Source organism: Schistocerca piceifrons, chromosome 1, assembly GCF_021461385.2.
Source record: "Schistocerca piceifrons isolate TAMUIC-IGC-003096 chromosome 1, iqSchPice1.1, whole genome shotgun sequence".
NCBI lineage: Eukaryota > Metazoa > Arthropoda > Insecta > Orthoptera > Acrididae > Schistocerca > Schistocerca piceifrons.
This window is the reverse complement of record NC_060138.1, coordinates 608,910,957-608,924,271: the sequence shown is the minus strand read 5'-3', so window position 1 is coordinate 608,924,271 and position 13,315 is coordinate 608,910,957. Positions and strand designations below refer to the sequence as shown.

At 38.6% G+C, this 13,315-nt stretch overlaps 1 protein-coding gene across 1 annotated transcript in view; it reads left to right on the top strand.

Moving 5' to 3' along the window:
• Positions 1-13,315, top strand: part of LOC124787558 (spermatogenesis-associated protein 7 homolog) — a 106,852-nt gene that overhangs the window by 23,227 nt on the left and 70,310 nt on the right. The window contains exons 3-5 of the mRNA XM_047254348.1: positions 880-1,171; positions 10,839-11,022; positions 12,381-12,593. Of these exons, the coding sequence (XP_047110304.1) occupies positions 880-1,171; positions 10,839-11,022; positions 12,381-12,593 (689 nt within the window). The remainder of the gene's footprint in view (positions 1-879; positions 1,172-10,838; positions 11,023-12,380; positions 12,594-13,315) is intronic.

The following is a 13,315-nucleotide window of genomic DNA, read 5'->3' as shown; positions in this document are numbered from 1 at the left end:
TCCGTGCGTCGCTGCGGTCCGGTCCCAGGTCGACGGGCACGTGCACCTTCTGCCGACCACTGGCGACAACATCGATGTACTGTGGAGACCTCATGCCCCACGTGTTGAGCAATTCGGCGGTACGTCCACCCGGCCTCCCGCATGCCCACTATACGCCCTCGCTCAAAGTCCGTCAACTGCACATACGGTTCACGTCCACGCTGTCGCGGCATGCTACCAGTGTTAAAGACTGCGATGGAGCTCCGTATGCCACGGCAAACTGGCTGACACTGACGGCGGCGGTGCACAAATGCTGCGCAGCTAGCGCCATTCGACGGCCAACACCGCGGTTCCTGGTGTGTCCGCTGTGCCGTGCGTGTGATCATTGCTTGTACAGCCCTCTCGCAGTGTCCGGAGCAAGTATGGTGGGTCTGACACACCGGTGTCAATGTGTTCTTTTTTCCATTTCCAGGAGTGTATGTACCTTAATGTTCTGAACATAAATGTTTTTTGCAGCAAGTTTGCTATTATCTTTTTAAATGAAAATATATTGTAGAAATTTTTACTTATTCCACATCCATGGGGACCATTTCATTTGGAATCTTTGTAAAGTAGATTAGCATATTTGTTTTTCTTTGTAAATATTTTTTGCGCATTTCTGTATTCTGACATTTTCTGCATCCTGGAGGATCTCCTTGCTGTGGATATAATGGAGCAAAAAGCACATCTAATCTAATCTTTAAAAACAATTTACGAGTTTTTAACAAGACCATTGTTTAGGCAATAATAACTTTCTCATTGCGTGCATTGTGCAGAAACAATGATAAGAATGATTAGGCATACGAATCGTGTATTGGCATGTTGTTGTGTATGATTTCATGTTTTTGTATTTTCTTCTAGTATTTGCACCAACATCGACTGACATCATCAGCCAGAACATGATTTATTGGCAAATGTCTAAGCACTATAAGCGTATAAAAAGTGCTAGAAAGGTGGTAGACACATCAGCACCTTCCCATAGTAAGTTCAGTAGTGCTTCAACACGACGAGGGAAGAAATCAAGCACAGAGTGCCACTCTTCACTCAGTTCTGATGGTTCACTCAGACAGGGATTTCATTGTTCATCTGAGACAACAGATAGTGCTCTTACACATACTTGTGAGAAATACAACCCGGGCCCTATTTCTGGAAGGTAATTATAATAGAAAAAAATTGTGAAACAAAAACAGTTTATCAAAATAAAATTTTGATAATAATATTCTATTCTTTGAATGTAACACACCAACCACGCAGCAAACAGTGCAAATAATTGTGTGTACATTTTTGAAAGGCCTGATTCACTGCCATGTAGTTGAAATTTTTTAAAAAAAATATTTATTAATCTGTTATTAAATGTGGATCATTCCATGTTAAATTGCCTAATTTCGGGGTATTTTCCTGCTCGGCCATCAAGGATTTTGATGAAATTTTATATGATTTTTCACACTTGTCATCAATGAACATTGGTAAAGTTTAACATTCATGGAAGCAATACTGGCCGAAATCCAGGCACTTGCTTGACTCCATGTGCAACTTTGCGTAGTGTGAGTGTGAATTTCCGGCAACTTTAAGCTGTTATCTCGTGCAATATTTTATTGAAAGAAATGAAATTTGGCCATCTTGTACAACTTTGTGTGTTCTCTTAAGAATTCTGGAGTTTCCATTGTCAGAATAATAATGAAAAGAATTTTATGAGCTGTAGTCAGACAGAAAATTCTAAAAAAAAAAAAAAAAATTTCAAGTTACTACCAGTAGTATGATCTATTTGGAGAAATGCATGATGCACACCGTGCTGTCTTACAATATGTTTATCCACTATCGGTTTCAATCATGGACCATTTTCACAGTGGAAAAATATATATTGTAACAACTTCATATGGCATCCACCTGTTTAACCAGGACAGTATACATCATTCTGCAGTTCTTAACATTTGGTCAGTTTGTTTTTATCATGCACACACAGGCTCTCTCTATGGAATCAAATCCTGAGTCTCTTTACCCATTACAACCATGGTAGTTGCAGAACCTACCATCAACAGTTAAGTCGTATGTTGCTATTGCAATGCCGTAATAGTGCAGTATCATATGATACAAGCAAACTGAAGATTTGGTAAGAACTACAGCAATGGCATATACTTTTCTGGTTAAATAGCATGTATGCCATGTGAAGTTGTCAAGGTAGATATTTTTCCACTGTGAGGTTGATCCATGATTGAAACCAGTAGTGAATAAATATATTATAAGACAGCACAGTGTGAATCATACATTTCTCCAAACAGAAAATTTCAGACAAAATTGCCCTAAAATTGGCGCCCAAAAAATTTTAAAGTTTGGCTTTTTGATTTCAGGAGATAATGGCATGACAAACTTGTAACTTGGCATACAGTAACCTAACAGTACAACATTCTCAAATGTAAAGTTTCATTTATGTACCACTTTCCAATGCTGAATAAATTACTCTTTAAACTGGGTTCATTAGAAAGACCATGGTCTATCTGCAAAACAAAGTGGATTTGATTATCAAACATGGGCTAACAAAGCGAGATAATTTGAATCAAATTTGAGTGTGACAATCGTGGCAAAAAAAATGTAAACTTCGGATGTAAGGTAAATGCATACTGAATGTGAAACTGAATATGCAATATCTCAGTAGCACAAGGATGTGGAATATAAAATTTCATTCATCTACTATTTTCCAATAATCTACAAATTTGTTGGAAAGATGATGAGTTTTGTAAAAATATGAAAATATGGTGTGTTTAACACTTCTTTCAAAAATACAGTTTTCTGTTGAAGCTTCAAAACCAGTCTCATTCTAAACAATGTGTTTTAAGCTCTACAAGAACAGTGAGTTTAATTTCCAACAAGAGTTGACAATGCTACATGAATTAAGGCAAAGTAGCCAGAAAAATCGCGCTGTGAGTAAAGTTTTTAGTTTGGCTTCTTATGTCTTGCTGATTAAAGCAATAAGAAACATGAAACTTTGGACATAAAAACTTAGCAACATATATTTTCCAATATAAAATATCAATAACATACTGCTTTCCAAATTTCCATAAAATCAGTTAAAACTTGATTTGCATAAAAATACGTCAGTCAGTAATGCTTCAGCAATTGTTAAACTTTACCAACATTCATTGGGGACCTGTGCGAAAGTTCACACAAAATTTCAACGAAATCCGAGATGTTAGAGCGGGGAGGCCTAGGTGAGTCAACATAAAAAAAAAAGAAAAAAAGGTAACTTTGGTGTAGAAAATACTGATTGTACCTATATGTCGCTTAAATGTTGATAACATTCTTCAGCCTTTACAACAAATAAATAATTGTGTTTGTAGATAAGAAACTAATTGTGAACAGTGATAATTTAAAAATTAAATTGGGGGAGAATCTTCTGTAAAGATTTTGGGTGCGACTATTTTATTTTAGTTTATTTTGCTTCTTTCACTTGGCTGCCTTCAGCCAGTTCTCTTAGCAACTCTTTCTGATGGGCAAGTTTTTTTTATAGAAAATCAGCCAGAAAGTCTTAAAGTCAAAAACATTCATTGTCGGAGTTTCTGTGGCAAGAAACTTGTTTCTTTTGGTTCTGTTTATAGTGATCTCTGTCATCTGATATACAGGGTTATTACAAATGATTGAAGCGATTTCACAGCTCTACAATAACTTTATTATTTGAGATATTTTCACAATGCTTTGCACACACATACAAAAACTCAAAAAGTTTTTTTAGGCATTCACAAATGTTCAATATGTGCCCCTTTAGTGGTTCGGCAGACATCTAGCCGATAATCAAGTTCGTCCCACACTCGGCGCAGCATGTCCCCATCAATGAGTTCGAAAGCATCGTTGATGCGAGCTCACAGTTCTGGCACGTTTCTTGGTAGAGGAGGTTTAAACACTGAATCTTTCACATAAGCCCACAGAAAGAAATCGCATGGGGTTAAGTCGGGAGAGCGTGGAGCCCATGACATGAATTGCTGATCATGATCTCCACCACGACCGATCCATCGGTTTTCCAATCTCCTGTTTAAGAAATGCCGAACATCATGATGGAAGTGCGGTGGAGCACCATCCTGTTGAAAGATGAAGTCGGCGCTGTCGGTCTCCAGTTGTGGCATGAGCCAATTTTCCAGCATGTCCAGGTACACGTGTCCTGTAATGTTTTTTTTGCAGAAGAAAAAGGGTCCGTAAACTTTAAACCGTGAGATTGCACAAAACACGTTAACTTTTGGTGAATTGCGAATTTGCTGCACGAATGCGTGAGGATTCTCTACGGCCCAGATTCGCACATTGTGTCTGTTCACTTCACCATTAAGAAAAAATGTTGCTTCATCACTGAAAACAAGTTTTGCACTGAACGCATCCTCTTCCATGAGCTGTTGCAACCGCGCCGAAAATTCAAAGCGTTTGACTTTGTCATCGGGTGTCAGGGCTTGTAGCAATTGTAAATGGTAAGGCTTCTGCTTTAGCCTTTTCTGTAAGATTTTCCAAACCGTCGGCTGTGGTACGTTTAGCTCCCTGCTTGCTTTATTCGTCGACTTCCGCGGGCTACGCGTGAAACTTGCCCGCACTCGTTCAACCGTTTCTTCGCTCACTGCAGGCCGACCCGTTGATTTCCCCTTACAGAGGCATCCAGAAGCTTTAAACTGCGCATACCATCGCCGAATGGAGTTAGCAGTTGGTGGATCTTTGTTGAACTTCGTCCTGAAGTGTCGTTGCACTGTTATGACTGACTGATGTGAGTGCATTTCAAGCACGACATACGCTTGCTCGGCTCCTGTCGCCATTTTGTCTCACTGCGCTCTCAAGGGCTCTGGTGGCAGAAACCTGAAGTGTGGCTTCAGCCGAACAAAACTTTATGAGTGTTTCTATGTATCTGTAGTGTGTCGTGACCATATGTCAATGAATGGAGCTACAGTGAGTTTATGAAATCGCTTCAATCATTTGTAATAGCCCTGTATATTGTAGATTCAGTCATGCTTCATTATCAATTGTTTTCAAGACAGAAGTCTTTGTAGCAATGAAGGAAAGAATTATACCTGATTACAGTGCCTTTATAATTCATAAAAGTCTTGGCTATCAGTGTTGCATGTTTGATCTCATATTTCTTCCTCTCTCTCTCTCTCTCTCTCTCTCTCTCTCTCTCTCTCTCTCTCTCTCTTTTTCCCATCAGTATTCCGACTGGTTTGATGCGGCCCACCACAAATTCCTCTCCTGTGCTAACCTCTTCATCTCAGACTGGCACTTGCAACTTACGTCCTCAATTATTTGCTGGATGTATTCCAGTCTCTGTCTTCCTCTACAGTTTTTGCCCTCTACAGCTCCCTCTAGTACCATGGAAGCCATTCCCTCAGGCCTTAATAGATGTCCTATCATCCTGTCCCTTCTCCTTACCAGTGTTTTCCACATATTCCTCTCCTCTCCGATTCTGCACAGAACCTCCTAATTCCTTAGCTTACCAGTCCACTTAATTTTCAACATTTGTCTGTAGCATCACATCGCAAATGCTTGGATTCTCTTCTGTTCCAGTTTCCCCACAGCCCATGTTTCACTACCATACAGCACTGTACTCCAGACGTATATTTTCAGAAATTTCTTCCTCAAATTAAGGCTGATATTTGATATTAGTAGACTTCTTTTGGCTAGGAATGCCCTTTTTGCCATTGAGAGACTGCTCTTGCTGTTCTTGCTCTGTCTGTCATTGGTTATTTTACTGCCTAGGTAGCAGAATTTCTTAACTTCATCTACTTCATGATCATTAATCCTGATGTTAAGTTTCTCGCTGTTCTCATTTCTACTACTTCTCATTACCTTCGTCTTTCTTCAATTTACTCTCAATCCATAATCTTTACTCCTTAGACTGTTCATTCCATTCAGCAGATCATGTAATTCTTCTTCACTTTCACTCAGGATAGCAATGTCATCAGTGAATCGTATCATTGATATCCTTTCACCTTGAATTTTAATTCTGCTCCTGAACCTTTCTTTTATTTCCATCATTGCTTCCTCAATGTACAAATTGGACAGTAGGGGAAAAAGGCTACATCCTTGTCTTACACACTTTTTATTATGAGCACTTCATTCCTGGTCGTCCACTCTTATTATTCCCTCTTTACTGTTGTACGTATTGTAAATGACCCGTCTCTCACTATACCTTACCCCTACTTTTCTCAGAATTTCAAACATCTTGCACCATTTTACATCGTCAAACACTTTTTCCAGGTTGCCAGATCCTATGAGTGTGTCTTGATTTTTCTCAAGTCTTGCTTCCATTATTAACTGCAATGTCAGAATTGCCTCTCTCATGCCTTTACCTTTCCTAAAGCCAAACTGATCATCATGTAGTGCATCCTCAGTTTTCTTTTCCATTCTTCTGTATATTATTCTTGTAAGCAACTTGGATGCATGAGCTGTTAAGCTGATGTGCAATAATTCTCGCACTTGTCAGGTCTTGCAATCATCAGAATTGTGTGGATGATGCTTTTCAGAAAGTCAGATGGTATGTTGCCAGACTAATACATTCTACAAACCAACATGAATAGTTGTTTGTTGCCACGTTCCACAATGATTTTAGAAATTCTGATGGAATGTTATCAATCCTTTCTGCCTTATTTGACCTTAAGTCCTCTAAAGCTCTTTTAGATTCTGATTCTAATACTGGATCCCTTATCTCTTCTAAATCGACTCCTGTTTCTTCTTCTGTCACATCAGACAAATCTTCCCCCTCATAGAGGCTTTCATTGTATTCTTTCCACCTATCAGCTCTCTCCTCTGCATTTAACTGTGGAATTTCCGTTGCACTCTTAATGTTATCACCCTTGCTTTCAGTGAAATTTCCATTGCACTCTTAATGTTATTACCCTTGCTTTTAATGTCGCCAAAGGTTGTTTTGACTTTCCTGTATGCTGAGTCTGTCCTTCCGACAATCATTTCTTTTTCGATGTCTTCACATTTTTCCTGCAGCCATTTTGTCTTAGGTTCCCTGCACTTCCTATTTATTTCATTCCTCAGTGACTTGTATTTCTCTGTTCCTGAGTTTCGCGGAACATTTTTGTACTTCCTCCTTTCATTGACCAATTAAAGTATTTCTTCTGTACCCATGGTTTCTTCGCAGTTACCTTCTTTGTACCTACGTTTTCTTTCCCAAATGTTGTTATTGCCCTTTTTAGGGATGTCCATTCCTCTTCAACTGTACTGCTTACTGAGCTATTCCTTATTGCTGTATCTGTAGCTTTAGAGAAGTTCAAGTGTATCTCATCATTCCGTAGTACTTCCATATCCCACTTCTTTGCGTATTGATTCTTCCTGACTAATGTCTTAAACTTCAGCCTACTCTTCATCACTATTATGTTATGATCTGAGTCTATATTTGCTCCTAGGTATGCCTTACAGTCCAGTATCTGATTTCGGAATCTCTATCTTCATCACCCAGCCTTTTCCAAGTATACTTCCTCCTCTTGTGATTCTTGAACAGAGTATTCACTATTACTGCTTGAAAATTGTTACAGAATCAATTAGTCTTTTTTCTGTCTCATTCCTTGTCCCAAGCCCATATTCCCCTGTAACCTTTTCTCTACTCATTCCCCTACAACTGCATTCTAGTCTCCCATGACTATTAGATTTTCGTCTCCCTTTACGTACTGTATTACCCTTTGAATATCCTCATACACCTTCTCTATCTCTTCATCTGCAGTTTGTGACATCAGCATGTATACCTGAACTATCGTTGTTGGTGTTGGTTTGCTGTCGCTTCTGATAAGAACAACACTATCACTAAACTTTTCACAGTAGCACACACTCTGCCGTACCAGAAATCCTTGTCTTCTTTCCACTTCACTTTACTGACCCCTACTAAATCTACATTGAGCCTTTGCATTTCCCTTGTCAGATTTTCTAGTTTCCGTGCTGTGTTCAGGCTTCTGACATTCCATGCCCCGACTCATAGAACGTTATTCTTCCGTTGATTAATCAATCTTTTTCTCATGGTAACCTCTCCCTTGGCAGTCCCAGCCCTGAGATCCAAATGGGGGACTATTCTGGAATCTTTTGCCAATGGAGAGATCATCATAACACTTCTTCAGCTACAGGCTACATGTCCCGTGGATACATGTTTGTGTCATTAATGCAGTGGTTTCCATTGCCTTCTGCATCCTCATGCTGTAGATAATTACTGTTTCTCCCGTCTTTAGGGGCAGTTTTCCACCCCTAGGACAAGAGAGTGCCCTGAACCTCTGTTCACTCCTCCACCCTCTTTGACAAGGCCATTGGCAGAATGAGGAGTGACTTCTTATGCCAGAAGTCTTCGGCTGCTAATGCTGATTATTAATCAAAATTAAAGCAGCTGCGGGATTTGAACCCGGGACCAAAGACGTTTTGATTACTAATCAAAAGACAAATTTCTATGTCTCTGTTTGCACATTACATCATTATTTCTTCCATAAAAAGCAGTAATCTGTGTTGGATCACAACAATTCATGTCAATCAGCAATAATCCGCTCACTTGTAGCCTACAAGATAAGAAAGTGCAAAAAGATAGGAAGTACATATGTGAGTCAGTTGTATTCAGAGCTGCCACTGGTGTAAGCAGAAACAGCCTCAGTCACAGAATGAGGCCCTTTCTCCATGGAGTTATGAAATACATTTATTGGTAACTTCACTTTGTGAGCATGGGACTGACACTCTTTTGTCATACCATATTAGTTTAGTCTCAAGGAGTATTATTCTGTCAATAATTCATTTTCTGAAAATATTGTGACTGAGACACTTTCAGAATGGACCTGTTCAATTGCAGTAAAGTGGAGACATTTGAAGTACTGTTTATGATTAAGTCTACACTAAGACCAAGTTTAACTTTTCAAAAGGAGTAAATTAAAATGAATCTACTGAAATGGAAAGTTCGAATCATTCAAATTGTGAAAGAAACTGAGAGGCATGTTATCATGTAATAACAGTAGTGTAATTACATGTGAAACAGAACACAAGATTTGTTAGCACTAAAGTTGAGCAAAATTCTCCCCCCCCCCCCCCCCCTCCTTGCATGACTGGTGTATGTGGTGAAAAAGTGAAAGATGTGCGGACTGGTGAGTGGAAGGAACAGGCTAAGAGTGGGTTAGGAAAAATAAAGAAAATGTGCGTTACCTATGTGTGGAGGAAGGAAATGTAATATGTATACAAGAATAGTTCATTACTCACCAAACAGGAAATGTGTTGATCATTAGAACTGCTTGAAGAATTCTGTGACAAAAGCACATCGGAAAGTGGAGGACTTAGAGTAAGAGTAAAGGAAAGGAATTTATGGGAGAGCAGGTGGAGTAAAAGTGTAGCACTGGGAATGTGAAGTTGAAGTGTCTCTCAGAGGGACGAATCTACACATGGGATGTCTTGCGATATATCGTTTGTTTGTGCAACTCTCTAGGCCTCAGTGTCTACCTTTCCCAAAGCTTTTTTCCTGTTCTCCCTCATTCCTGATTTAGATTTCCCATGTTTTTCATAAATCAGTTTGTTTTGAACTACACAGGCAAGTCTTTCCCCTTCCTTGTGCAATCCAAGTTAGTACTCTGTCTCTAATGTTCTCATTATGGACAGGATGTTAAACAATAAGCTTTCTTGGAATGGATCAGATGAATTCTTTAGCATCTTGTTAAGTACATCTTTCTTAAAAGTTGAGGAGTGTGTGACATATGCACATCCTCAGTCATTGAACAGCGTAAATACAGCTCATCATATTTGATTTCAGTAGCTGTTTCAGCACAACCACTACCAAGCTTCTTACTTCTTTTAGCTAAAATTTTTATTAATCCGCAAGAAATAAAAATCCTCTGTACAGACATTGATTCCAAAAACTGGATGCTTTCTGCATTAAAATTACACCAGTCAGTTCTTTACATCATCTCAGTTTCTGTACAGTCATTTTTAAAATTTTTTTTGTTGTATTTTTAAATTTATTATCTTTATTTAAACCTACTATATTTCCATATGAAATCTGAGGGCTCTTAGATGTTACAAGAGATCCAAGTTCAATTCCACATTGATAAACACCCAACCACTCACTTTCAGTAACCTTAGATTTGACCACAATACTCCATACTCCTGTAGCTCCATATTCCCATTTGTTATATCTCTCCTCTTCTTTGAAATTATATTTTTAACTCAAATTTATATATGTCAGTGTCTTCCTACTGTGTGTGTTTCCTAAATTTCAAACACTTTGTAGAACCAGAGTTCATTGTTGACTATTACAGCAAGCAGTCATATTCCAAGCATCAATAATCTATCTGTGTCATATTACTAGTATCTTTGTTGTGTTTTCTCAGCTCCTTAACTGTATTGACTAGCATCTTTAATGGGCTAGAGAACGCGCGCGCGCGTCCACACACACACACACACACACACACACACACACACACACACACACACTTGTGCAGCTGCATTCAACTGTCTGAACACACATTGTGAAGTGAAGTACCCAGTGGTCCAATTTACTGTAGAAAATATGTCATTGTCGGAATAGTTTTATTACTAAAAGAGAATTTATATTTTATGCATTATTTCTGTGGCAAAGCTGTTAGTAATTAGGCATGTAGTTATGCTGTGAACTGATTATATGGTAAACAAATTCACTTACACCTTTCATCATTGGTAATTGTATTTATAAATAAACCATTTTTATGAATGAGGGGGACGATAGAAACAAAACACACTCTTCACTAGTCTGTTCATGGTATAATTTTCGTATTTTGTTGTTACTAGTTACCAATTTTTAGTAACTGCCATACATGCTTATGCACAACGTTATCTTGTACAGTACTTTGCTATGTTTTCAGAGAGCAACAAGAAGAGAGGCCTGTGCCTAATGCAAAGTGTAGGAGACCTACCAAGAGCTGCAAGCATAACACACAGTCTACCATCAGTCTACAATGTAATGTTAAATGCTGCCATAATTCCATTACAAAATCTAAGACCTGTTATAAAACATCAGAAAGGAATAGTATAAATATACATAAAAAGGTAATAGATGTTAAGAATGCTACTTTAATTGATTATCAGAACTATGACAGAAAGGGGTTGACAGAATGATTCTTCCATGGTTCATCACTTTGAGCAGGGATCTTTGTTGCTTATTCCTTAACCATATATTATTCACCCTTCTGACTCAAACTCTACAATGAACTCTGCATTTGTGCAGAGATGGGAAGAGATGAGTGGTTAATTAAGAATTTTGTTCATGTCTTTCTTCCTTTTATTCTTCATGTAGGAGCACTCCTATTGCTCTATCCTGTACTACTGTATAAAGTTTTCTCCCCTTCATTTTGCCTCAAACTTGTTGCTTTATCTGTTTTGTCACAAACACCAAAAAAATTCTGTGACTGCGGTTTTATGTGCCTGCATCCTTCATTTTTCAGTACATTTTTGCCAACATGAGATTTGTCTTTGATTGATTATACCATAAATGATGATGATTCAGTTTTGGACACACTAAAAGTTGGTCATTGGGGCTCAAGCTTGAACAGCCATGAGCACTTAAATTTGAACTTGAATTCAGTTGTGTATTAACAGCCCCTGAAAAATGAGGTGCTAGTTCAACCATGTTAGAATTCTGAAGAATTTGTACATCAACTCCACAGCTTCCACTAGCCTTCATCAGAATGCTGACAAATTCTTTGATGGGAAGCGATTCTGTTTTATCATCAACACTATTCTTAGCAGCCCTAAACTGAGCAAAATGAGGAGAAATTTGGACTCCTATAACATTTACGTAGACACATTTACCACTCCCTTCTGTTTTTGTGAGAGTAGTACTTTAACTTCTTGATGAATCGGGATTAGCATCTTCTCTTCTTTCAAAATAAGAAACCTAGAAGCAAAACACAACCCCAAGCAAAGTGGAGTTCGCAAAGCATTTGATAACAGTTACTGTTTTATTGTTTGCTTAAGCTGGCACTGTCATAAACTAGGCAGTTCAGCCCCAAACCTCTGCCTCGACCAGTTCCTTACACAACCATAGTGCAAATCCCCCCCCCCCCCCTCCTCACACCTCCTGAAACTGTCAGATTGAAGTACCCACATAATATCATCTACAAAGTAGTTGGCAAAATGAGTCTTGTCTGTGATTATTGTGTCCACATATATTACAACAGTGATGTTCTTTTCGTGTTGTATTGAAAGAGTATGGCACAGGGATTACCTTAAAATGTAGACTTAAATTAAAAAAAATGTTTTCAGAGTACAGAAAATACTTTGACTAAAAATTTTGCTGCAAGTTGTTGCCATTATCTTCAGTTATGTGGAAAACAATTGAAAGCTTTTACTTCAGTCTTTTACCTCTAATTTGTGGATTTTATATGTAAAATATTTCTGGTTTGCAGGAAAAAAGTTCCTTTGATATTATGGAGGTACACAGCAAAGATTTTATTTCACCCAGTAAACCATTCAAGCCAAGAATTCTTAAAACTGATGCCGAACCAAGAATTCGGAATCTAAGAGTTTACTACCCACCGAGGAAAAAAGTACATCACAAAAGAGTAATGACAGATGTAAAAGAGAATGACTTTGCAGAAGCCGATGAAGAGCGGTGTGAAGTACGTAAACCTTATTACATTTTTGTCATGGAGATTTTTCGTAGGTAATGTGAAAAACAATACAGCCGTTAACAACTCTCATCTGTAAGCTGACCTGCATTGTCTTCTATTGAATGAGTGTATGCTCCTGAGGCATTTATATATTAATTACTTACTTATATTACTTACTTATATTAATTACTATGTACTTATATTAATTACTTACTCACCATATAGCAGAGATGCTGGGTCATAGATAGGCACAACAAAAACTGTCAGAAAATGACCTTTCAGCCAACAAGGCCTTCGTTGGTGATAGAACACGTGCATGCACGCACACACACACACACACACACACACACACACACACACACACACACACGAACACAGTCTCTGGTCTCTGCAGCCAGGGACTGGCTGAGGCCAGAGACTGTGGTCGTGTGTGTGTGTGTGTGTGTGTGTGTGTGTGTGTGTGTGTGTGTGTGTGTGTGTGCTCTCGCCAATGAAGGCGTTGTTGGCAGGAACCTTATTTTCTGACAGTCTTCTTGTTGTGCCTATCTGTGGCTCAGTATCTCTGCTATATGGTGAGTAGCAACAATCCTTTTCATAATATTGTTACATTCCATCCAGGATTTTCCATTGTTGAATTTCACTTAACACTTTGCCATCCACACGTCTCATACAAATTTATTCGCTTTTGCCGTCTGCATGTCTCGTACAAATGTATTCATTTGGTGCCGGCA